Raw genomic sequence first — 27,151 nt, forward strand, 5'->3', positions numbered from 1 at the left:
CTCACTTATATAAAGGAAATTAATGAAAAATGTATTAATCTGGAATTACGAATTTGCTAGAATATCACTGCTGAAATCTGATAAGCCATAACTTATTAGAGTGGGTGGTTCCCCAGAGACAAAGGAACGTTTGTCAGATCGCGGACGTTCATTGGTTGTTCACGCAAACAGAGGTGTGAACCAGTCAAGCCATAAGAACTGACCCAGGAAGTTCATCCGTCTGTCTTGTGCTTCTTGCTCTTGGTCCCCGCTCTTCTATCGTCTCTGATCTCAGCATGGCGGCTGAGAGAACAACCGTTCTCATGGCTCCTTCGGGAGCTTTCATCTTCGTTGTTTTCATTTCTTTTACTTACTAAGTTCCTCTCTACAAGAGGAAGACGAATTCTGAATCATTACGTTCGTTGGAACTTTCAAATATTGCGCGATTCCGCAGCAGCCCCGGAAGACACGAGAGAACACGCCCAATCATTAAGAGACCACATGCAAGTATCATTCTCTATGGAGATTTAAATGCTGCTTAAAGATTGTCTATTACCTTTTCAAGCAGATTTGATTTGTTGTTGTCTTTCAAGGGTTACTGTCTGTGAGTTTGCATAACTGAGCGTAATTCTGTGATCACGCCTAATTCTCTCACCTCTCTCTCTCATCCTCTCTCACTCATTCTCTCTCTCTCTCTCTCTCTCTCATTTGGATTCCGTTATGTCTTGTACAAAGTTTACTGTCTGTAATGTCATACGCGTATTTACTCTGTGTGATTTGTAGTTTGATGTATTATTAGTTCAATTATTAAAAACCAATATATATTCATGATTGCCTCTGTCTAAAACGCTCACATCACAAGTCAATGAAATGTCTGATCTTTAGCTACAAGCTCTTTACTTTTTAGTAACCGAAATTTCATAATGATAGGAGAATGTTTTCATGGCCAGAGAATATTTTTCCTTGAATTATAAGAAGTGATGACTTTATTGAAAGTTGATAAGTTAATCTTACGGCCGTTTGCTTGACGAACCACTGTTTGATTTGCGGTAATTTACAGTAAGAGATATCACTATAATTGATATGAAGAATGGAATATTGACATATTAATGAGTAAATTACAGTGCCTTGTAATGAGTTATTGATATACAGTACAATTGACCTATTTTCCATCTTCAATAATTTTAATGTAACTGTCATATGATATATATATATATATATATATATATATATATTTATATATATATATATATATACATATATATACATATATATTAATCATATTCCTGATTAATTTTTAAAATTCCCTATATATCATTTGAGTTAATTATAATGTACAACCCAGTGCGGCTACATCTCTTGAAATTATTTTGCTGGTTACACAATTATTTAGAGACACAATGGTAAACGCTTGAGCAGAGGATGACAAAGGAACACTAGGAAGAAACTTTTTTTATTATTTTCAAATATTTAAGACAGTACTTTTGACAAGAGGGTCACACATTACTAAATACTGTACATCACCGGAACATCTTGCTCTCCAGGAGCAAAGAAAATATGGGTTTAGCGATATCTCTGCACTTACAGAGAGCTGGACTGAACCCTTCTCAAACCAAGCATCTATTTTACATGGCTCTAAAACCTGACTGTCTGAGAAACTTCTTTGATTCAGCCTTCTTGTTCTGGATTGGTCTGATTATAATACTAATTTTCATACCTAGTTTTTCAATTTTCAGCACTGATTAATTCTGCTTAATTAAAACTTAAATGTATTCAGTTTTTTGAAGGAACCCCCAAGATCTGATGGCACATGGCCAGAGTGCTGAAGGCAACATTTCTGAAGCCAGCCGCTAAAACATCTGTGCAAAGCACGCCTCCATCTGCTGCGAGTCTCCGTTTACTGCCTTACACACAGTGCTGACCTGTAATGTTGATTAAACATAAACACACTCACACACTAATGAATGCAGAAAGCAAAGGCACACTATAGGCTAATGAGGAGGCTGTGTGTGTCTTATATAAAAAAAAACCTCATCTGTTATTGTCTTCATGTTTCATAGTCACTGAAAGCAGCTAATTGATATGGACATCTACGTTTCCCTTTTCTTTTCAATCTACATTAGTGTCTAAACATTCAGGCGAATCCACTTGACATTAGCTAAATGCCTGCCACAAGCACACCAAATGGAGAGAGAGCAACTGCCCAACACCAGATAACTGAGAATATGTCTCACCAGACTGAAAAGCCTTGTTCCAAATATTACTCTGTGATTTAGCAAATAACCCAACAGGTTTAAGATTACTATTCTGTCAATATGAAATTAGGCGACCTAGGGAATATTGAAATGGTGTTTTATTTGTCCATCATGACTTGTTCCTAAAATACTGGAGCTCATAGGCATGTGAATGAAGAAGGACAGACAATGAAAAAAAGAAATAGCAGAGGACTTGTTTTATGAATCAGGAATTGATGAGATTATGAAAGGTGTCGGTTTCATTTCAGAAATATTTTTTGTTTTGATTTTGGCATTTTAAAAAATGCATTTTGTACATTTTGATTTCAAGTTAACTTTAGTATAAAAAAAAATTGTGTGAAGTGGTATTCAGTTCATTTCCATGAATGATTTCAAAACGAGATTCAACAATGAATTTGTAACATTATAAAACATGACACTATCATTCAGAAGTTTAGGGTCACCAAGGCTACATTTATTTAATATACAGTAATACTGAGAAATGTATCCCTTATTTCGTATTATTTGTGTAATAAATATTTTCTATTTAAAATCAGCTTTTTTTTTTTTTTTTTTTTATGTATCACCCAGCTATAGCATTAACACAACCAGTATGTAGCAGTTAACAGTCCAGCTGGATTTGAGAGCCCTTCAACAGGTGTTTAGCTGTGTGGCCATAACAGAAGCAATTTTTTCTATGACTGAAGCACACAAGAGCCTCTAACTCAACCCCATTATAGCAGGAGGTCTGTGTGTTCATAATTATGTCCTTTTATTATTTTAGCTAACACACAGGGAAACAGTGAGTGTCCTGGAATAGAGTTGTTGAATTTGCCAAATGATCACCTGCTCACCCTCTGCGCGTACTCACAAACACCTTTACGAAAACAAAAACAAAAACAAAACACAAAGACATTTTGTCTTTGGCGCTACATAATAATCCCTCTGATATTTCCCAAGGATATTTCTGGGGCAAGATGACATCATCTCTTATGCAATGAGTGTGTGTCAGCCGGCAGCCAGTGATAAAATCACAAGCTCTTATCACAGGAACAGATTTTGAGAAGAATTCAGCTATAATAAGTCTCCGTGGTTACACTGGCCACACAGGAAGATGTTTAAGTGCATACACACGCAAACAGCACACGCATTGAGCCAATTGGCAGGAGAAGCAAGGAAAGAGGGCTGCGTGGATCTATCTATCTATCTGTCTGTCTGTCTGTCTATCTGTCTGTCTATCTATCTACACTCTAAAAAATATTCCATAAAATATACGGTAAAAAAAAACAGCTGTGGTTGCCAGAATTATACCGTAAAAAATACGGTAACACCGTTTTTTGGTTTAATGGTTTTATACCGTAAAAAATACAGTAACACCATTTTAGGTTTAAAGGTTTTACCTTAAATTTACAGTTTAATACCGTAATTTAACTGATATAATAGTAATATACCAACTTATTGAAGTATTGAAATCTGTTTTGTACCTTTGTATTACACTGGTAACCACCAAAAGCAGGTGGTGATGAGAAAGTAACATGATGAAACAAAGCCCATCACAAGCAGCTTTTAAATAATAAGATACATAGTAGGTGTACAGTGTCATTCACACAAACACTAAACACCATCATGGTGAGACTCATTAAACTGAAATATACATTAAACATTAATTTAACAACATTATATGTAACATACAACCCTAATAAACATAACAGATAAGAAAAAAATATGAAGAAACAGTTGTTTCAAAGAAAAATTCAAACAAAATTTGAAATGCAACGCAGAGAATTCTGGGAACGTAAGTTTACGGGTTTTCCCTGTAAGGTTTACAGGAAATTACTGATAAAGATTTAACAGGTTTGTACTGTAGCATTTTCACAGTTTTTTTACCGTTAAAATCACAGTAATTTTTTACAGTGTCTATCTACCTTTGTTGTGATAAACAGTAAAGTGTGTTCAAGCACCAGCCAAGAGAGTGTAAAGAAATACCCTTTGTGAGAAGCAGTTAAATCAGCAGGAGTTAAAAGCAGATCGTAAGTGTATTTATTTCTTGTCTCATTAGTGTTTAGTGCAGTTGTCGTTGCTAGGAAACACTTGTTTGTTTACTGTGTTGAGACGTGCTGCGTTTGGTCTCGTACTCTATCGCATACGTTGTCAGTGTTGTGCGCTTGCTTAGACCTTTGTTGTGATAAACAGTAAAGTGTGTTCAGCTGAATAAAATTTCAGTTTTGTCGGGTTTAAAAAAGATTAGTATACCGCGGCAGCGGTCGCGGCAGCCCTCCAGTTAAGCTCTCCTCGTGTGAAGACCTAAGAGTGTAAAGACCATCGACTCCATGTTGTGGTTACTCCACTGCACACGTCGGATCACTTCCTCCTCACTCTTAACCTCAACATGGTCCCTGACACTTCACTTACCCCTCCACATGTCATCTTTCGACGTAACCTACGCACACCTTCACCCTCCCGGCTTTCTGCAATGGTTTCATCTTCACTTCCTTCCCCTAAACTGTTTGCATCTTTGGATGCTAACAGTGCTACTGATACTTTCTGCTCCACTCTTACATCTTGTTTAGACACTGTTTGCCCCTTATCTTCCAGGCCAGCCCGTAACACCCCTTCTGCCCCTTGGTTATCTGATGTTCTACGCGAACACCGTTCTAAGCTTAGAACACAAATCCAGAAATACTACTGACCTTAATATGTATCAGTCACTCCTATCTTCTTTCTTTGCCAATGTCTCCACTGCTAAAATTACATACTACCATAAAAAAATTAACAATTCATCTATCTCTCGCATTCTTATTAAAACATTTTCCTCACTTCTTTGTCCTCCTCCTCCCCCTCCTGCTTCATCTCTAATAGCTGACGACTTTGCAACGTTTTTCATTAATAAAATTAAACACATTAGTGCACAATTTTCTACACCACAATCAGTCAAGCTCATATCACCAGCAAACTTACACTCATTTACATCCTTCTCTTCACTCTCTGAGGCAGAAGTCTCAAAACTCATCCTTTCTAATCACCCTACAACTTGCCCGTTTGATTCTATTCCATCTCATCTCCTTCAAGCCATTTCTCCTGCAGTTGTACCTGCACTCACTCACATCATCAACACATCCCTCCACACTGGTGTTTTCCCCTCATCATTTAGACAGGCACGTATAACTCCACTACTTAAAAAACCCAACCTCAATCCATCTCTTTTAGAGAACTACAGACCAGTTTCCCTTCTTCCTTTCTTTGCAAAAACACTTGAACGAGCTGTGTTCAACCAAGTCTCTACATTTCTCACACACAACAACCTCCTTGACAGCAACCAATCTGGCTTCAGAAGTGGACATTCTACTGAGACTGCCTTGCTCTCAGTTGTTGAAGCTCTAAGACTGGCAAGAGCGGAATCCAAATCTTCAGTACTTATCCTGCTTGAGCTGTCCGCTTCTTTTGACACGGTTAACCACCAGATCCTCCTATCAACCCTACTGGCAAAAGGCATCTCAGGAACCACACTTCAATGGTTTGAGTCTTACCTATCAGATAGGTCCTTCAAAGTATCTTGGAGAGGTGAGGTGTCCAAGTCACAACATCTAACTACTGGGGTGCCTCAGGGCTCAGTTCTTGGACCACTTCTCTTCTCTGTCTACATGGCATCATTAGGTTCTGTCATTCAGAAACATGGCTTTTCATACCACTGCTATGCTGATGACACTCAACTCTACCTCTCATTCCATCCTGATGATCTGACGGTAGCTATTCGCATCTCAGCTTGTCTAACAGACATTTCTTCCTGGATGATGGACCATCACCTTCAACTCAACCTTGCCAAGACAGAACTGCTTGTGATTCCAGCAAACTCATCGTTTCATCACAATTTCACCATCAAGTTAGGCACATCAACCATAACTCCTTCAAAAACAGCTAGAAGCCTTGGAGTTATGATTGATGTTCAGCTGACTTTCTCAGACCACATTGCTAAAACTGTCCGATCCTGCAGATTTTCATTTTTCAACATCAAGAAGATCAAGCCCTTTCTTTCGGAACATGCTGCACAACTCATTGTTCAAGCTCTTGTTCTGTCCAGGCTGGACTATTGCAATGCCCTCTTGGCAGGTTTTCCAGCCAATTCTATCAAACCTTTACAATTAATTCAGAACACAGCAGCAAGATTAATTTTTAATGAGCCAAAAATAATACGTCACACCTCTGTTTATCAATTTGCACTGGCTTCCAATAGCTGCTTGTATAAAATTCAAGGCATAGATGTTTGCCTACAAAACTACCACTGGCTCTGCACCCATTTACCTAAATTTGTTACATCAGACTTATGTGCCCTCTAGAAGCTTGCATTCTGCAAGTGAACGTCGCTTGATTGTGCCATCCCAAAGAAGCACAAAGTAACTTTTACAGACTTTTAAATTAAATGTTCCCTCCTGGTGGAATGACCTCCCCAACTCTATCCGGACAGCTGAGTCCTTAGCCATCTTCAAGAATCGGCTTAAAACACATCTCTTCCATCTTTATTTGACCCTCTAACTTTAACACTCACTATTCTAATTCTATTCTTTAAAAAAATCTAACTACCTTTCTAATCTTTTTATATTCTATTTTCTTTTCATTAATTATGCAATTGTATGTGTGTGTGTGTGTATGTGTAAAGATCTCTAACACTAGCTTGCTCTATTCTTTTTTTATTCTATCTGTTTTCTTTACATTAGTGTTTAGTGCAGTTGTCGTTGCTAGGAAACACTTGTTTGTTTATTGTGTTGAGACGCACTGCGTTTGGTCTCGTACTCTATCGCATACGTTGTCAGTGTTGTGCGCTTGCTTAGACCTTTGTTGTGATAAACAGTAAAGTGTGTTCAGCTGAATTAAATTTCAGTTTTGTCGGGTTTAAAAAAGATTAGTATACCGCGGCAGCGGTCGCGGCAGCCCTCCAGTTAAGCTCTCCTCGTGTGAAGACCTAAGAGTGTAAAGACCATCGACTCCATGTTGTGGTTACTCCACTGCACACGTCGGATCACTTCCTCCTCACTCTTAACCTCAACATGGTCCCTGACACTTCACTTACCCCTCCACATGTCATCTTTCGACGTAACCTACGCACACCTTCACCCTCCCGGCTTTCTGCAATGGTTTCATCTTCACTTCCTTCCCCTAAACTGTTTGCATCTTTGGATGCTAACAGTGCTACTGATACTTTCTGCTCCACTCTTACATCTTGTTTAGACACTGTTTGCCCCTTATCTTCCAGGCCAGCCCGTAACACCCCTTCTGCCCCTTGGTTATCTGATGTTCTACGCGAACACCGTTCTAAGCTTAGAACACAAATCCAGAAATACTACTGACCTTAATATGTATCAGTCACTCCTATCTTCTTTCTTTGCCAATGTCTCCACTGCTAAAATTACATACTACCATAAAAAAATTAACAATTCATCTATCTCTCGCATTCTTTTTAAAACATTTTCCTCACTTCTTTGTCCTCCTCCTCCCCCTCCTGCTTCATCTCTAATAGCTGACGACTTTGCAACGTTTTTCATTAATAAAATTAAACACATTAGTGCACAATTTTCCACACCACAATCAGTCAAGCTCATATCACCAGCAAACTTACACTCATTTACATCCTTCTCTTCACTCTCTGAGGCAGAAGTCTCAAAACTCATCCTTTCTAATCACCCTACAACTTGCCCGTTTGATTCAATTCCATCTCATCTCCTTCAAGCCATTTCTCCTGCAGTTGTACCTGCACTCACTCACATCATCAACACATCCCTCCACACTGGTGTTTTCCCCTCATCATTTAGACAGGCACGTATAACTCCACTATTTAAAAAACCCAACCTCAATCCATCTCTTTTAGAGAACTACAGACCAGTTTCCCTTCTTCCTTTCATTGCAAAAACACTTGAACGAGCTGTGTTCAACCAAGTCTCTACATTTCTCACACACAACAACCTCCTTGACAGCAACCAATCTGGCTTCAGAAGTGGACATTCTACTGAGACTGCCTTGCTCTCAGTTGTTGAAGCTCTAAGACTGGCAAGAGCGGAATCCAAATCTTCAGTACTTATCCTGCTTGAGCTGTCCGCTGCTTTTGACACGGTTAACCACCAGATCCTCCTATCAACCCTACTAGCAAAAGGCATCTCAGGAACCACACTTCAATGGTTTGAGTCTTACCTATCAGATAGGTCCTTCAAAGTATCTTGGAGAGGTGAGGTGTCCAAGTCACAACATCTAACTACTGGGGTGCCTCAGGGCTCAGTTCTTGGACCACTTCTCTTCTCTGTCTACATGGCATCATTAGGTTCTGTCATTCAGAAACATGGCTTTTCATACCACTGCTATGCTGATGACACTCAACTCTACCTCTCATTCCATCCTGATGATCTGACGGTAGCTATTCGCATCTCAGCTTGTCTAACAGACATTTCTTCCTGGATGATGGACCATCACCTTCAACTCAACCTTGCCAAGACAGAACTGCTTGTGATTCCAGCAAACTCATCGTTTCATCACAATTTCACCATCAAGTTAGGCACATCAACCATAACTCCTTCAAAAACAGCTAGAAGCCTTGGAGTTATGATTGATGATCAGCTGACTTTCTCAGACCACATTGCTAAAACTGTCCGATCCTGCAGATTTTCATTATTCAACATCAAGAAGATCAAGCCCTTTCTTTCGGAACATGCTGCACAACTCCTTGTTCAAGCTCTTGTTCTGTCCAGGCTGGACTATTGCAATGCCCTCTTGGCAGGTTTTCCAGCCAATTCTATCAAACCTTTACAATTAATTCAGAACGCAGCAGCAAGATTAATTTTTAATGAGCCAAAAAGAATACGTCACACCTCTGTTTATCAATTTGCACTGGCTTCCAATAGCTGCTTGTATAAAATTCAAGGCATTGATGTTTGCCTACAAAACTACCACTGGCTCTGCACCCATTTACCTAAATTTGTTACTTCAGACTTATGTGCCCTCTAGAAGCTTGCATTCTGCAAGTGAACGTCGCTTGATTGTGCCATCCCAAAGAAGCACAAAGTAACTTTTACAGACTTTTAAATTAAATGTTCCCTCCTGGTGGAATGACCTCCCCAACTCTATCCGGACAGCTGAGTCCTTAGCCATCTTCAAGAATCGGCTTAAAACACATCTCTTCCATCTTTATTTGACCCTCTAACTTTAACACTCACTATTCTAATTCTATTCTTTAAAAAAATCTAACTACCTTTCTAATCTTTTTATATTCTATTTTCTTTTCATTAATTATGCAATTGTATGTGTGTGTGTGTGTATGTGTAAAGATCTCTAACACTAGCTTGCTGTATTCTTTTTTTATTCTATCTGTTTTCTTTATATTATATTATTTAAAATCCCATGCTAGGTGTACTGTATTAACCTAACCGAGACTTGTTATAGCACTTATATATCATTGCTCTTTTTGTTGTTTTTGATTGCTTCCACTGTCCTCATCTGTAAGTCGCTTTGGTCGCTGTAAGATCTATCTATCTATCTATCTATCTATCTATCTATCTATCTATCTATCTATCTATCTATCTATCTATCTATCTATCTATCTATCTATCTATCTATCTATCTATCTATCTATCTATCTATCTATCTGTCCATCTATCTGTCCATCTACTGTATCTGTCTACACTCAACCATGAATTGATCTGTGTTTAAAATGCATGCTATAGTCATGGACCTTCACAGGAAGCTGATTTTAATTCAGTTGCAGTTGCAGTTGCTGCTGTCAAAGTCACATGATCTACTCAAGTGAATCAACAGAGGCATTCAATACACCACTACATGTCATTATTACATATTTCATACGCTCCTTCAGGAGGTGTTTAAGCTGCTGAGGTGTTATTCATATAACAGATCCCTCTTCATAATTTATTTCTAATATTTAACAAAAGAAACACATTTGAACAAAAGCATCAAATTGTAATAGCTCAAACGAATGTAGCGTCTCTTTGTTAACGATGGAAGATAAGAGGCAACTAAAAGAGCCAACTACAGCTGCAGAAAAGTGCTTTTCCACAAAAGGAAAATGCCTTTTTTTAATTTGGGAGGTTATGCTTATGTGAATGCAACCAAATTGTAAGTCCAGTCACATATGGAGGGCCAATCGGTGAGAAAAACTTATTTTCTTATCTCTCAGACACTCTTGGTCAAACACAAATTAAATGTGAGCGACACACCGAGAAGACTGGAGCCTCACCAGAGGCTGACAGGGGAAACTGAAAGCCTGGTGGATGAGGGGCATTTCAACAGAACCCAAAAAGAAACAAAGTACAGAGCATCACTGCTTTTTCTGCAAACCAACTCCGCTGTCCCTGCTGAAACAAGCACTAATTCAATTAGCCCAGGATGAGAAATGACCCTCACTTCCTGTTTCTCTGTCTCTGTTACTTCCTTCCATGAAAAATGTCAAGAGTTGTTCACCTCACTGCTACAAGAAGTGGCTGTGTTATGTTCTCACATATGCATATAGCTGTGTTAAGTCTGATTCATTTTAGTGAATCTTTTGTTCACTGCAGTAAACGATTCACTGTTCAGATAAAGTATTATGATAAAAGAATAGTTCACACAGAAATGAAAATGTATGTATCCTCAGACCATACAAGTAGTAGATGAGATCGTTTCTTCATCAGAACTTTGACAAATTTACCATTACATCATTCACTAGTGGATCCTCCGCTGTGAATGTGAGCGTCAGAATGAAAGTTCAAACATCTTATAAAAGCATCACAATAATCCACAAGTAATCCACACAACAGTCTATCAATTAACATCGTGTGAAGCAAAAATCTGCATGTCTGTATTAAACAAATCCATTCTTAAGATGTTTCTAACTTCAAACATTGTTTCTGGCTTAAATAAGGGTCCTCTATGCATGATACTGCTTTCTCCAGTGAAAAGGTAGTCTCCCCTGAATCAGGAGAGAAATATGCACAAATGAAAACAGTGAAAACAATTGTCGGTGGACTTTGATGTGAGAGGAAAACAAAAGATTTTTTTAACTAGATATAACTAGCATTATTATGAACTAATATTTTGATGAAGAAACAAACTCATCTACATTTTGGATGGCCTGAAATTTGGTTTTCAGCAAAAATGATTTATTTAAGTTAAATACTGCTTGTCATCACTCTTCTACACCGTTATATACATCAATTTTCTATTAGTTTGTGAGTGTGTGTTTCAAAGTAGCTTCGCAGACACTTTCATAAAGACATGGCTAGTAAGAACAGATTGCAAAAACTGCTCCAGCTGTGAACTTCATTCTGGATTGTCTTTATTTATTTAGGTTTTCAGTAGAGTAAAATTTATCAAGTGGATAATATGGTGCAGGGCGATTTATTAAAGAAAATATATAAAATCTTGCTCATATCGCAGTACACTAACAAAGAAGCAAGTCTGAGATAACAATTTTTTATCCAAACCGCAGGGACACATTTCACTCCGTTCATATTGTGTGTTTATGTAAAGATGGTGCAATATGAAACCTGCTACAACATGAAAGAAATCTGCAAAATGGAGCCGGTAAGGAGTTTAAAGGGAGATGAAGTGATACAGAAAGCTAATTAAGCACAAACATAAAAGCCAGAACCAGCCCCCAGACCACTATTCTGAAACACTAATCATAATGTACAAATCCTCTTTATCTCACAATGATGGAGATCTGGATGATCCAAAAAGCTCTAAAAAAAAAAAGTACTGCCCCCGGCTCCTGTATCTACTTCACACATGCATGAGAGAATAACTCATGCAGATTTCAGGCTTCAATTCTCCTTTTTCATATATATATATATATATATATATATATACAGTACATACCAAAAGTTTGGAAACATTACTATTTTTAATGTTTTTGAAAGAAGTTTTTTCTGCTCGTCAAGCCTGCATTTATTTGATCAAAAATACTGAAAAAAATTTAATATTGTGATATATTATTCCAATTTAAAATAATTGTCTTTAAATGTATTATACTTTAAATTATCATTTATTTCTGTGATGCAAAGCTGAATTTTTAGGATCATTATCACATGATCCTTTAGAAATTATTCTAATATGATGATTCATTATCAAAGTTGGAAACAGTTCTGCTGCTTAATATTTTTTTTAGAACATGTGATACTTTTTTAGGATATTTTGATGAATAAAAAGTAAAAAAAAAAGAAGCTATGTTTTTAAAATATAAATATTTCGTAATAACAATATACACTACTGGTCAGTAATTTGGGGTCAGTAATTTTTTTTCAAAATAAAATCAATACTTTTATTCAGCAAGGATGTGTTAAATTGATAAAAAGTTATAGTAAAGAAAATATATTATTAGAATATATATTATTATAATTTTTTTTTTGAATAAATGCAGTTCCTTTTCAGGAACTCGAGCTGCGTCGAAACGCTTTTGGGGAACGTCCCTGACGAGACCGACTCTGAATATCGTGTGCAATCAGTCCATCGGAAAGGCGTGACGTCACGGGCGGGGTGACGTAGCGACCAGGAAGCTATAAAAGGATGTGCCGTGCAGCTGGCTTCAGCTTCGAATCTGTCAGCAAGCGCTCTGTGTGTGCATGTCAAAGTCTGTCCTGTTGGTCCTATTTATTGTTGTCTGTCCCTTAGCCATTAAAAGATCGCTAAAACAGCTTAATATGCCAAAACAAAAGCAAAAGACCTAACATATGAAGGGCGATTCCAAGCCACGTTATAGATTGTGTGTTCCTCCCTGCCCTCGCTACATTACGAGTGGGGATACACACAGTTTGTGCGTGGCATGCCTGGGATCGAAGCACGCTGAGTCGGCTCTCGAGGGGGCCGACTGCCCGCATTGTGAACGAATGCCAATGCGGACGCTTCGATCCCGCAGGGCTCTCTTCGAGAAGTGAGCCTTCGCAAGCGTTCCTCGCGATGCCGGTTCCGCTTTCGCCGAGGCGAAGCCACGCCGGCATTCGTTGGGTTCGCAGATCGATCTGCTGGAAGGTATGGAGACGGGCACGTCCTTATCTCCTACGTTCCCACCAGATCTGCCTGATTCCGGGGTTTGGAAGCCCGAGCTTCGGCTCTTCCCCCCGAGCGTCGGGCTTGACGCTCTGCCTTTCTTTCTCCGAGGAGATTGACACGGAGGGCGTCGGCGAGCTTGTAGTTGCACAAACAAAGTTGCATAAGCACAGTATAAAACAAACCGTGTCATTATACGGGCAGCGTTAGTGAGCAGCTATTTAATCTCCGAGGGGATTAATATTGTTTGTGTGACTAAGCTATTCGCGCGCTGTCGAGGCAACGCGTGTATTACATCATTTTCAGTTTTGATGTGAATTTTTCCATACCCGACCGCGTGTCTGGTTATTTTAACTCCATTTAATAAGCAGGAGTTGGTTCTAGCACTTCAATGTGTACTTTATCACAATCTAGACCGTGTTTACTTGTCTGATTGTTTGATTATTTTTAAATTCTGAGGAATATGACTCTGAGAAGTCAATATATCACTATATGTGTACTTTATCACAATCTAGACCGTGTTTACTTGTCTGATTGTTTGATTTCACTAAATTCTGAGGAATTTGGATTGCATTAGATTCTGAGGAATCTAATGACTGTTATCTAACTTCGAGAAGTTCAATATATCACTTCAATGTGTATTGTATCACAATCCAGACCGTATTTACTTGTCTGATTGCTTGATTTCATTAAATTCTGAGGAATATAATGACAGTTATTTGACTCATGAAGTTAGATGTACTGGAGGGACTGCTGGGCGGGAGCAGCCCCCTCCGCGTACAAACAGTCACGACTTCAGAGGGCAGCCCCTACTGGGGTAGAGCGGTGTCCACCTCATTACACGGTGCCCGTCTCACCTCAGTGCCCTCGGGAGGTGGGTCTGCCATCCCTGCCGGAGTTTCAGGGTGCAGCGGCCTCCAGCGAGCACTACTCAGTTATTTCCGCCCGTGAGCGTAGCGGAGCTGGGATGCTCGCCTCCCCTTCGGGGGCCTCTTACTCCAGAGATCAGTCTCGAGAGACTGATTCCCTTAGTACATTAGCTAGCAGCGTGGAAACTACTGCCAATGTATCTCAATGGGTCCTGCGCACAGTGGAAAGACAATAGTCGGCCTCCTGCAGGCTCTGGTTATGGAACAAAAAAGTGAATACCCTTTTTAGGAAGGAGGCCATCGAGGTGGTCCCTCCTCTAGTCAGGGAGTCCGGGTTTTATAGCCGGTATTTCATAGTTCCAAAGAAGGATGGGGAGTTGCGTTCGATCTTAGACTTATGTCATCTAAACCTCTCAGTAATGTCACTGAAGTTCAAAATGCTCACTGTCAAACAGATTGTAGCTCAAATCAGATCCGAGGACTGGTTTGTCACAATAGATCTCAAGACGCATACTTCCATATCCATCCTTCCACAACACAGGAAGTTTCTGAGGTTCGCTTTTGGGGGCAAAGCCTACCAATACTGAGTACTTCCCTTTGGCCTCGCACTCTCACCCAGCACGTTCACGAAATGTGTAGATGCGGCTCTGGTATCCCTCCGTATGCAGGGCATCCGCATTCTGAACTATATCGACGATTGGTTGATTCTAGCTCAATCAGAGCAGATGGCGGTTCGACATCGAGATGTCGTCCTCGCACACATGGGGGAGCTGGGTTTGAGACTAAACGCCAAGAAGAGTGTACTTTCTCCAGTTCAGAGAACCACCTATCTAGGCGTAGTGTGGAATTCGACCACGATGCAGGCACGCTTGTCTCCTGCTCGGATCGAGTCGATCCTCATATCAGTCGAGAGAGTCAAAGAAGGCCAGTCACTCACTGTCAAACAATTTCAGAGATTGTTAGGGCTGATGGCAGCTGCGTCCAACGTGATACCTTTTGGCCTGCTGCACATGAGACCCCTACAGTGGTGGCTCAAGTCCAAGGGCTTTTCCCCGAGGGGAAATCCACTTCGAGTTATCAAGGTCACGCGGCGGTGCCTTCGTGCCTTAGACATGTGGAGGAAACCTTGGTTCTTGAATCAGGGCCCGGTGCTGGGAGTTCCTTGTCGCCGTGTAACGCTAGCGACAGATGCGTCCCTCACCGGTCGGGGTGCGGTCATGAGTGGCCACCCTGCCCGCGGTCTGTGGAGTGGTCGCCATCTAACATGGCACATCAATTGCCTAGAGATACTAGCGGTCTATCGAGCATTGAAATATTTCCTCCCAGACCTGAGAGGTCACCATGTGTTGGTGCGCACCGACAACACATCAGTGGTCTCTTATATCAATCACCAGGGGGGTCTGTGTTCGCGCCCCTTGTACAAGCTGGCACACCAGATCCTTCTGTGGTCCCAGGGCAAACTCCTCTCGATCAGAGCAGTGTATATTCCTGGGAGATTGAATGTGGGAGCAGACATACTGTCAAGACAGGGGCCGAGGCCCGGGGAATGGATGCTTCACCCCGAGGTGGTGAAGCAGATATGGAGAGTATTTGGCACAGCCCAGGTGGACCTCTTTGCGACTCAGGAGACATCGCAATGTCCCCTCTGGTTCTCTCTAGTTCATCCAGCTCGTCTGGGACTGGACGCTATGGTACAGACCTGGCCGAGGCTTCGTCTGTACGCTTTTCCCCCTATCGCTCTGCTCCCGGGAGTTCTGGCGAGAGTACGCCGGGACGGGGCCCGTCTACTACTAGTAGCCCCGTTCTGGCCGGGCCGAGTATGGTTCTCAGATCTAGTCTCGCTCCTCGACGGCTCTCCGTGGGAGATACCGATCAGGACAGACCTACTCTCACAGGCGCAGGGCACGATAATTCACCCTCGCCCGGAGTTGTGGAAGCTGTGGGTGTGGCCCCTGAGGGGGCACAGCTGTTAGCAGCTGGTCTCTCAACCGAGGTTGTTGAGACCCTACTCCAATCCAGAGCTCCCTCTACGAGGAAACTGTACGCCCTGAAGTGGAAGCTCTTCACTTCATGGTGCAGAGACCGCCAGCTTGACCCAGCAGACTGCCCAGTTGGTACAGTTCTGGAGTTTTTACAAGCCAGGCTCTCTGCGGGGTTATCCCACTCCACCTTAAAGGTTTACGTGGCGGCCATAGCTGCTTTCCACGTCCCTTTCAATGGTCAGTCAGTGGGTAGACACCCCCTAGTTACACGTTTCCTCCGCGGTGCGCTGAGGCTGAGACCTCCAGTACGATCCCGTGTTCCCCCCGTGGTTGTGGTTCTAGAGGCTCTTTGTAAAGCTCCATTCGAGCCAATACAAGATATCTCAGATAGACATCTGACACTTAAAACTGCCCTGTTACTGGCAATCACCTCACTAAAGAGAGTTGGAGATCTTCAGGCCCTTTCGGTGGCCCCTACCTACTTAGACTTTGCCCCTGGTATGGCCAAAGCATTCTTATACCCTCGAGCGGGTTACGTTCCGAAGGTTCCCTCTGTTACACCACAACCTATCGTACTGCAGGCCTTCTGTCCTCCTCCCTTTCGGGAGCCAGACCAAGAGAAGCTAAACTGTATGTGTCCAGTGCGAGCACTGGACGCATACGTCCACAGAGCTGCCCTGTGGAGAAAATCAGACCAATTGCTTGTTTGCTACGGTCCTTCTAACAAGGGTTCTCCTGCCACCAAGCAGACCCTTAGTCGTTGGATAGTCGAGGCTATCAACGTCTCCTATGAGTCCTCTGGTCTTTCCCCTCCTTTGGGGGCCAAGGCTCACTCTACTCGGAGTATGGCGGCCTCCAAGGCTTTCTCAGCAGGTGTGTCCCTCTTGGACATCTGCAACGCTGCGGGGTGGTCCACGCCCTCCACATTTGTCCGATTTTACGATCTTGACATGCGAGCCACGCCGGGCTCTTCTCTTCTCTCGTCTTAGCTGTGCTCTTTTGACTACACACTAGGCAGGGATTTGGAAGTCTGGCAGCGTGGGCACATTGTTCCCCAAAAGCGTTTCGACGCAGCTCGAGTTCCTGAAAAGGAACGTCTCAAGGTTACGTATGTAACCCTAGTTCCTTGAAGGAACGAGACGCTGCGTCGCAGAGCCATACTCCCGGCACCCCTGCCGGCGCTTGCTTCCCTACTCGAAGCTGAAGCCAGCTGCACGGCACGTGCTTTTATAGCTTCCTGGTCGCTACGTCACCCCGCCCGTGACGTCACGCCTTTCCGATGGACTGATTGCACACGATATTCAGAGTCGGTCTCGTCAGGGACGTTCCCCAAAAGCGTTTCGACGCAGCGTCTCGTTCCTTCAAGGAACTAGGGTTACATACGTAACCTTGAGACGTTCTTTTTAACCTTTTATTCATCAAATATATTAGACAGCAGAACTGTTTCCAACACTCATAATACATCAGAACATTAGAATGATTTCTAAATGATCATGTGATAGACTGGATGTTACATGTGACACTGAAGGCTGGAGTAATGATGCTGAAAATTCAGCTTTGCATCACAGGAAAAAAAATTGTTTTTTAAGTATATTCAAATAGAAAACTATTATTTTAAGTTGTAATAATATTTCACAATATTACTGTTTTTTCTGTATTTTTGTTTGAATAAATGCAGGCTTGATGAGCAGAAGAAACTTCTTTCAAAAACATCAAAAATAGTAATGTTTCCAAACTTTTGGTCTTTACTGTATATATACAGTTCATGTCATTATATATATATCACCTTCCACACTTTGATCTGCTTACACATGTAATCCTTTTCTTCTGTCCTCCTCTGTTATCTTGAGAATATCATGATGTATAGTTTAAGGCTAATTATGTAATTCAACAAAGACAGTATGATAAAGAGCTGGGGGGACACACTATATTGGGACTACATTGATTATCAGCTGGTATTTTTTAAATTAATCTGTACTGGGTGTCCACGCTCATTTCCCCTATTTTTTAAACTTAGATTACATCTGCCATCATCTAATGTTCATTTAAAAGGTAATCTTTAAAAAATACTAATAATTTAATAAAACTATTAAATGTAATCTTCACCAAATCTCAAAATGAATCTATATTTTTTTTATACACTACCATGCCATGATGCTTAAATACGTTTATTTCAGTTTTCATTTTAATATAAAGTTTTAGTAATTTTGTTATTTGCTTGACTTTTTATTAGTTTTTAATAGTTCTATTAAGCTTACATTTATTTTTCATTTTTCATTTTAGTATTTTTATTAATCTTATTTTATTTCAGATAGGTGCCAAGACAACATTTATTTTCATTTATTTGTCTTATTCAAGTGTTTCATCTAATATTTAGTTTAATTTAAATTCAGCTTTATTTAAATTTTACAAATTATAGTTAACAAAAACAACATTGCTATGAGCATGAAACCATCAAAATAATCTAACAAACAACTTGATGTCCAATGTAAAACCTGGGTCTTGAAGTAAAACCACCATTCTGTGTAAATCCTATAGCAGTTGTTCCCTTTTTAATTAGTAAAATTATCAATAGCTTAAAAATCAGAGAATCAATAAAAAACGGTTGAACATCAAACATCCTCTCACAAACATGCAACACATTTGTCAATGAAACGAGTGAACAGACTTGAATAAGGGCTGTAAGTCATTATTAGTAAGAGTAGTGCACAATGACACCACTCTTACCACTATGGTACCCAAGGTGCTGGCCTGCTGTCAGCTTCATTTAGACCCAGTGACAACACACCAAAGGCCATCCCTCAATTAAAACTGAACAACCAGGCCTGTCTGGTGCCTGTAGATAAACTCACACTTTCAATTTCCATTAACAAACCAACAAACATGCTGCTGGTCAAAATTCTGTCACAATCAGAGCTGCAAATATCAATTATGCCAGTTCTAGAATTCTGTGCCTACTGTTGTGCTATCGTTTAAAAGACTTTATCTCATGCCATGATGCCATCTGGAGTGTTTCTGAAGCATATGGCCTCATATGGCATTTAGCACCCACATGAGATTGTGAGGACATCAGGACCATGGACAGCCCATCCAGCTCCCCCCCCCCCCGTTCACAAACATCAGCACCACGGACAGCTCCTTAACTCAACTCTGTAGACTCTGCTGTAAGTTCAGTTTGATTCATCACAGACCTGATAATGAGCCAATTAGAATAACAGCATAAGCAACAGTATCATCCAAACAGCCACGCTTCACCCTGAAGATCAATGAAGCTCTATAGAAAGCCTGTTGTGCTCGTTTGTCTCTGTGGCTTTACCAGGGCTTGTGCTCTATCCAAAGAGGTCACAACTTCATTTGCTTAACAAGCTTTGTGGAAAAGAAGATTTGTAATGGCATTATCAAAATTGCAGTTCATCTAAGCCGATTTATATATAACAGCGCTTTTTGAACTCTCACTTCTATGCTTTTGGATGAATTCACCTGTCAAAGACAAATGAGACTTTTATGTCACAAGTTTCTAAACCAACAATGCATGCTCTTAATTAAACACAAAATGTCTAGCAGGCAATTAGCACCTGTTTAAAATGACAATTACTTCATCGTTCAGGCTGAACATAAGAGTCAGAGTAACATCACTATTCTTGTATCCTTTTGCTTTGCGTTTTAGGCTACAGAGAAGCACTTTGTATGCATTTAAAATGAAGCAGTAAGTCACTTGAAACATTTAAAAATATGGTTATTATTAATATAAATATAAACCATTAAGGTGGTTTATTAGCCTTTATCTTTTGGAATGTTGACATTCCGTATTTAATTTAAAACTTTTTTAACAGACACTTGTTTATAATTACTATGCATGCTGTTTTTAACAACTTCATATCAAAAGAGACAATAACTGTACATTTAAAACAAGCAAACAAATAAATACATACATACAGTATGGTCACATCTTAAAATCATTTAAAATTGACTAAAAGTCAAAAATGGTTCAGATTCATTTATACATTATTATGAATGAAGCTTTATATTAAGACAATATGTGTACATGTAAATGTACATTTTAAATAAATAAATAAATGATTCTTTAAAATATGGTGAAGAACTTAAAAGAAAGTTATTCCTTAAAATGTTCAAACTTTATACAGTTAGGTGAATCTGGAGACCTTTTTGGCTTGATTGTATTCACAGCAAGTGATCTGCCACCAGCAATCAAGCAATGTCACAGCATGAGAGTGAAAACGATTTTTGGACTGCCCTGGGACTAAGCAACAGACGTTCTCTCCTCATGCGGATATCCCATTAAATCCCATGGGATTAGTGTTAGCTCACAGTCAGTTTGGAATAGATTTAACTGCTCTACTCTCTTCTCTGACCCTGCCACAGGGATTTGAGTATTAAAAAGACGAGATGCTTTAACAAACCAACCTCTTACCTTGTGGCCAGGACATGACCTCCTAGCTTAAAGAGTCAAGTTAACTTCATTAAGTCACCACAAGGTGATTAATAAAAAATAAGAAAATAAATGGTGTGTCCTTCCTCTATACATCACACCCCAGAAAACAGGAAGAAAAGCAGAGTAGGCTTCATAAAAGAGCCATTTAAGTGTACATGAAAATTGTAAAAATGAACACCCTAAAAACCATGAGAATGCCTTAGCAACCACTTACAAGCATTGTTTGGGATGGAGAAGAACTATTCACACTTCCTGTGAAAATGTCAAATTTATTTGTAGCCTCACAATGATAAGGCTTTTGATTATGACACTGGCTAACATTAGAAATCAAAGACTAATTTGGACTATAAATAACTTCCAAAAAGGGAAATAATGAAAGTGAACATTTAGAGGGCTTTTCCGTTTTGATTTCAATGAGAGTTTTGTGTTTCCCCTCTCCAACTTTGCAAGAAATTGAATCTGAAATCCAAAGGATTAGGGCTACCCAGCAGCGGAATGTAAATCTACTCTAAGATCACAGAGAAAGCAGAAGATATCTAGTGCTGCTCAGGACATTATTCATTCATTCACCTGTTTAATAGAAAGAAAGAAAGAAACAAAGAAAGAATGAAAGAATTGTTTGTTTTGTTTTGTTTTTTAAATGTTGTTTCTGATTGCTTGAAATATAGCGTCACATTTTCATTTTTGGTTGAGTTTCTGTTTTAAACACACAGATCAAAGAGTGCAATCCAATGTCTCTCTTCAACAATCAACCATATGGTTGCTCCACCTTGCTGAACTGATGAACCATTACATCACTTCCTCTCCCCCTGCTTAGCACTTTTGACATGTGCCTCACACCTTGAGGGACACAAGTGGAAATTTGTTTGTACGAAAATATCACAAGAACTGTAAAACAATAGCTCTGAGGAATGTAGCGAAAGCAGCTAACATGGAGCTAATTTCTTTCCTAACAGAGCCGTGCTAACCGCCCCTTAAACGGCCCCAAACACACCAGCACTCCACAAAATAACCTTCAGAAAGCACTTTATCAGCCGGCCCCATGCATATATTCATAAAGATATACAAATGGGGTTTTTTGCACAAAAGCCTGCAGAAACACCTCAGAGAGAGCAGGAATCACTAAAGAGGGGCGAAGACCTGCCTGTGACACAGATGAGAAGCAAACATATTACAGTACACCCTAAAGTACAGTTTAGTCTCTGATTAAACTGTGTAAAAGAGATTGGTGGAGTTCTTATTGTGTGTTCTGAATCCTGTGCTGCTTTCCTCAGCGCTAGACAGATTGGCTGTGCTCTCATAAAAGACACACTGCTGATATTAGTGTGTTAGTCACACAGAGCCGCAAGGCACACAGTCACACAAACATCACATCTACACGCGGCTGATAAACTGGCCTGTCAACACTCCAACTTGTGTGCTGAGCTGCTGGATTTAAGACTAGCAACAACACAAATGGATACAAGCATACACAATGTCACAGAGCAATGTTGCAGCAGGCATGAGGAAGGAGGGGCGCCCTTTCATCCTCCAAAAGATTGGGAGTCAAATAAAAAGATGCCCAGAATTACAACACAGTGTGTAACTGCAGAGCTGTGCATTTGGAAGGGTGAGCTGATTCACAGCTGTTGTCTATTAGAAGAGGCTGAACGTATATCACACAGCAATGAGCTAGAGTTAATGTGCTGTAACCAGTTTGGGGATTGGGTGTCTGCTACCTAGGCAACGGAATCTGGATGCCACAGTGACATGATGCATTCAACAGGAAGACTGACACAGTGGCGTAACCAGGCACGATGTAGCAGCCAATCAGAAAAGTGCATTGACGAGTTACCATTCAAAAGTTTTTTTTAAAGAAATAATTGTAATATTTTTAAGAAATTACAATTACTATACTTTTATTCAGCAATAACTATTAATAAATGTTTAGTAAAAGTTTTTTTTGTTTTGTTTTATTTTTGATACAAAAATGATTAGATAACATTACATTTCAATATCAAATAAATGTTTTTTTTACTTTCTATTAATCCAATAATCTTTCAAAACTGTATCATGTTTGCTCAAAAATATTAAGCAGCACAACCACTTTTAACATTGATAAAAATAAAAAAAAGCTTGATGAGCACCAAATCAGTATATTAGAATGATTTCTGATGGATCATGTGACACTGAAGACTGGAGTAATGCCTGCTAAAAATTCAGCTTTGCCGTCACGGAAATAAATTACATCTTAAATAATATTCAAATAGAAATCAGTTATCTTAAATTATTAAAAATATTTCACAATTTTACAAATTTTCCAGTATTTTTGATCAAATAAATGCAACTTTGGTGAACATTAGAGACTTAATTTCCCCAAACTACATCATCATTAGGGCTGTGCCCCAGAAAGTAAAACCAAATAGTCAAACAAGACAGACTGAATTACAGCTGGTTAGGAAACCTTATTTAAGGATATAAACTATAAACTATAAACTGACAACAACATGTTCTCGGATGAACCTGACATTCTCAGCCTGATCCAGGCTCACCTTCCTCAGCCTAAAAACAAAAGCTGAACGTGACATAAGAGAAAAACTGATCTCGGGTCAGAGACTCACCATTGACTGTGAGGTGCACCCAGCTGCCGTTGTGAAAGGTGTGGTACTGCTGCTCCAGCATCAGGACCTTGCACTCGTACCAGCCCTGGTCTTCTGAGCGAACCCTCTCAATACGTAGAGACGACTTGCCATGCAGGCTGGCTCGGCCTGTGGAGTTCAGAGACGCACAAAAGATGTGAGAGATGCTCTAACGTTATCCAAAACACCCGTCTAGCACAAAACAGCAAGTAAACTGTTTAAATAAATCAGTTTGAAACACAAATATTACTCTGTTTTCATTCCAAATTACATCTAAAACGATAATGAACAGATAATTAAAACATTTATTTCAATCTCAATTAAATGTATTTTTAAAAATGAATACATTTAATTAATTAATAATTATCTGTATACTTATATATACAAATTTCACACCACTAAACAACATCAACATCAACAACAGCGATCTTTTAATAAATGCTACAACTTTCTGGTTTTTTAAATGGAACGAAAAAGCCTAAGGACATTTACACATTTAATTCAAGTAAAATAAATCTAATTGTTTATCTTTGCACTAGCAATAATGTACATAGCCTGGGTCCATAGCCGCACCACTCTGTGTGATGTTTTAGTGACAGCAGTGTCAGGTCCAGGGGCCGTGAAGGCTGAAGTGAGAGCCGAAGTGGCCTGCAGTAATTTATGACACTCCCATGAGTACATGGAAAAACACACATCTCTAACCATGCCAGACAGGGGCGTCATGCACTCATTATTTTTGAGGGGGCACGAGTTGTGGTGGGGGGTCGTCATGTGACACACAACCACAACAGCACTTATGTTTTTTTTATTTATTTATGTATTTATGATGAAATATCTTAATTCTCACCTTTATAGATTATGCCAAAGTAACCTAATGTAATCTATTAACTATGCATAAAAACCTGTCAGTTAACAGATATGGGTGTCATGCCATAACATACAGTATTTTTTATATGACTGAATTTATATTTAATGTGAATTTAACATTGAAAGTTAATGTGGAAAAAAAAAACTCTCAAGCACTCTCAAAAACTCCCATTAAAATCACTGAAGCTGTTTACACTATGAAATTAATATCTTTCAGATTCTTACAAACATTTGCGTTTTGTTGTTTCCGACGAGAGAATTAGCCAGAAAGAGGTATTCAGTCAGCGACCAAGTGAACAAAACACAGGCATTTTAGCGATTACTCATCTGAGCACCCCTGATTAGTCATTAAATTCATAAGCTCAACAGCATCGTGAGTGATTGGTTAATGCACAGTGCTGAAAAAAACATCTGTCTCTGACTCAGCGCCAGCCAGCGAATGCAGATTTTAATTTAGCAGCTGATGATATGATGCACTGATCGTTCTAATCAGGTGTGGTTGTGTTAAATATAGAAAATATTGATCAGCTATGTTTTGTCTTTTGGATGCTGCATTCAAAATCCACTTAGCTCAAAAATCTGAGGGGGCGCGTGCTGTCTCCAAGGGTCAAGCAGAAAAGGGGATTTATGCCTTTTTTCTCTATATTCTGCCAAAAGTGATGGACAGATGGCAGGAAACAATATCAGCACAGGCAGAGGGATTGCAAGGCTATTAAGGGCCTGTGTTTGTTCTCAAAACTCTTTTTTTTTCAATACAAAAGGCATTACCACAGCCAATAGACAGTCTGAAAATAATTTGTTATGGTACCACAGCATACAAAATAAAATAATATTATGCAAATGAACTCAATAATATAGTACTGTAGTAAAATATCTTGCATGCACATTAGTTGGATTAGTTGTGTGTGTGTGTGTGTGTGTGTGTGTGTGTGTGTGTGTGTGTGTGTGTGTGTGTGTGTGTGTGTGTGTGTGTGTGTGTGTGTGATTTGAGCTAAAGAAGCAAAACTTATTGTTAGATATTATTCTTTTTTTGAAACAATGTTATGCTGACAAACAATTTCAGACATTTGTGTCTCTCTTTTCTCGAATAGAAAGCAGCACTATTGGGGCGACTGGAAATAGTACACAGTTGTGTCCACTGAACACCAAGGTCACACAATCAAAAACTTTAGTCAGCTCCTGTAAGCTCCTGCAGATCAATAACACTGAGGCCTAGCCTATTTTTACAGCTTTACTGTTATTTTTACTGTTGATGGGAGCTAGAGAAACAACGCTGACATGCGATGTAAGTTAAAGATAGTCCTCAGGAAGTGACATACTGGAAGTCAATACAGTATGGAACCATGAAACCGCCTATCCTACATTCATATTCTTTTCATTTTTTTCTTGTACTTTCTCCCTCTCACTCATTAAGTTAGAGGCACAGTTCAAACCTGTATGCAGAAGACAGAAGCAGACTTTTTTGAAGAACTTTGAAGAATTTGACCCCACTGACCTTCAAATGGATAAACGAAAAAAAAGGGAAGAAAATAAGGGTTGGAATGACATGAGGGTGTGTTCTCTGAAATAAAGCTGAATAAAAAATACATCAAGACTTAGAAACATTGGAAATATATACAGTACATTTAAGTTGAAGAACTTAAAATATAAAAAACTGAGCTAAAAAATAGCTATATATATATATATATATATATATATATATAAATTAAATTTATGCATTTAGCAGACGCAACTTACAGTGTATTCAGGCTAACAGTTTTTATCTAACATGTGTTCCCTGGGAATCGAACCCACAACCTTGCTCTACCACTTTGATATATTTATATATATATGTGTGTGTGTTTGTGTGTGTGTGTGTGTGTGTGTGTGGAGGGGGGGGGGTGTACAGTATATATAAAATTTGACAAAAGCACATAACAAAATATTAGGACTTAACCAGAAATTAAAAATAAAATGAAAAATAATACAACCCCAAATCAGAAAAAGTTGGGACAGTATGGAAAACGCAAATAAAAAAAAGAAAGTTTAAAAAATTTACTTTGACTTGTATTTCATTGCAGACACTATGAACACAAAATATTTCATGTTTAGTCAACTTCATGTCATTTGTAAATATGCATCCTTTCCTGTCATTCAGACCTGCAACACATTTCAAAAGAAGTTGGGACAGGAGCAATTTAGGGCTAGTAATGAGGTAAAATGGTTAAATAATGATGTGATTTGAAACAGGTGATGTCAACAGGTGATTGTAATTATGATTTGGTACAAAAGCAGCATCCAAGTGAGGTCTAATCCTTTTGGAGCAAAGATGGTCCGAGGATCGCCAGTTTGCCAACAAATACATGATAAAATAATTGGAATGTTTAAAAACAATGTTCTTCAAAGAAAGATAGGAAGAGATTTGGATATTTCACATCCAACAGTGCATAACATAATTAAAAGATTCAAGGAATCTGGAGGAATTTCAGTGAATAAAGGACAAGGGTGCAAGCCTAAGCTGAACAACCGTGATCTCCGATCCCTCAGGCGGCACTGCATCAAGAATCGTCATTCATCTATAAGCGATATCACCACATGGGCTCAGGACTACTTTGGCAAACCTTTGTCAAGTACCACAATACGTAGTTACATCCACAAATGCCAGTTAAAACTGTACTGTGCCAAAAGGAAGCCCTATGTTAACAGTGTCCAGAAGCGCCGTCGACTTCTCTGGGTTCGGAGGCATCTGGGATGGACCATCACACAGTGGAAACGTGTACTGTGGTCAGATGAATCAGTATTTCAGGTATTTTTTGGGAGGAATGGACGCCGTGTGCTCCTGACCAAAGAAGAAAAGGATCATCCAGACTGTTACCAGCAACAAGTCCAAAAGCCAGGGTCTGTCATGGTATGGGGTTGTGTCAGTGCCCTTGGCAAAGGTAACTTGCACTTCTGTGAAGGCACCATTAATGCTGAAAAGTACATAGAGATTTTGGAGCATAATATGCTGCCTTCAAGAAGACATCTTTTCCAGGTACATCCATGCATATTTCAACAAGACAATGCAAAACCATATTCTGCACACATTACAAAGTCCTGGCTGCGGAGGAAGAGGGTACGGGTACTTGACTGGCCTGCCTGCAGTCCCGACCTG

General features: G+C 39.6%; 2 protein-coding genes across 2 annotated transcripts in view; one reads left to right on the forward strand and one right to left on the reverse strand.

Annotated features, from left to right (window-relative positions):
- The window catches only part of LOC132130338 (junctional adhesion molecule 3B-like), a 328,210-nt gene that overhangs the window by 171,539 nt on the left and 129,520 nt on the right, over positions 1-27,151 (forward strand). The window lies entirely within an intron of this gene.
- LOC132130423 (protein turtle homolog B-like) overlaps positions 1-27,151 on the reverse strand; it is a 109,353-nt gene that overhangs the window by 54,802 nt on the left and 27,400 nt on the right. Inside the window, exon 3 of the mRNA XM_059542133.1 lies at positions 23,134-23,280. Within this exon, the coding sequence (XP_059398116.1) occupies positions 23,134-23,280 (147 nt within the window). The remainder of the gene's footprint in view (positions 1-23,133; positions 23,281-27,151) is intronic.

Source organism: Carassius carassius, chromosome 47, assembly GCF_963082965.1.
Source record: "Carassius carassius chromosome 47, fCarCar2.1, whole genome shotgun sequence".
Lineage (NCBI taxonomy): Eukaryota > Metazoa > Chordata > Actinopteri > Cypriniformes > Cyprinidae > Carassius > Carassius carassius.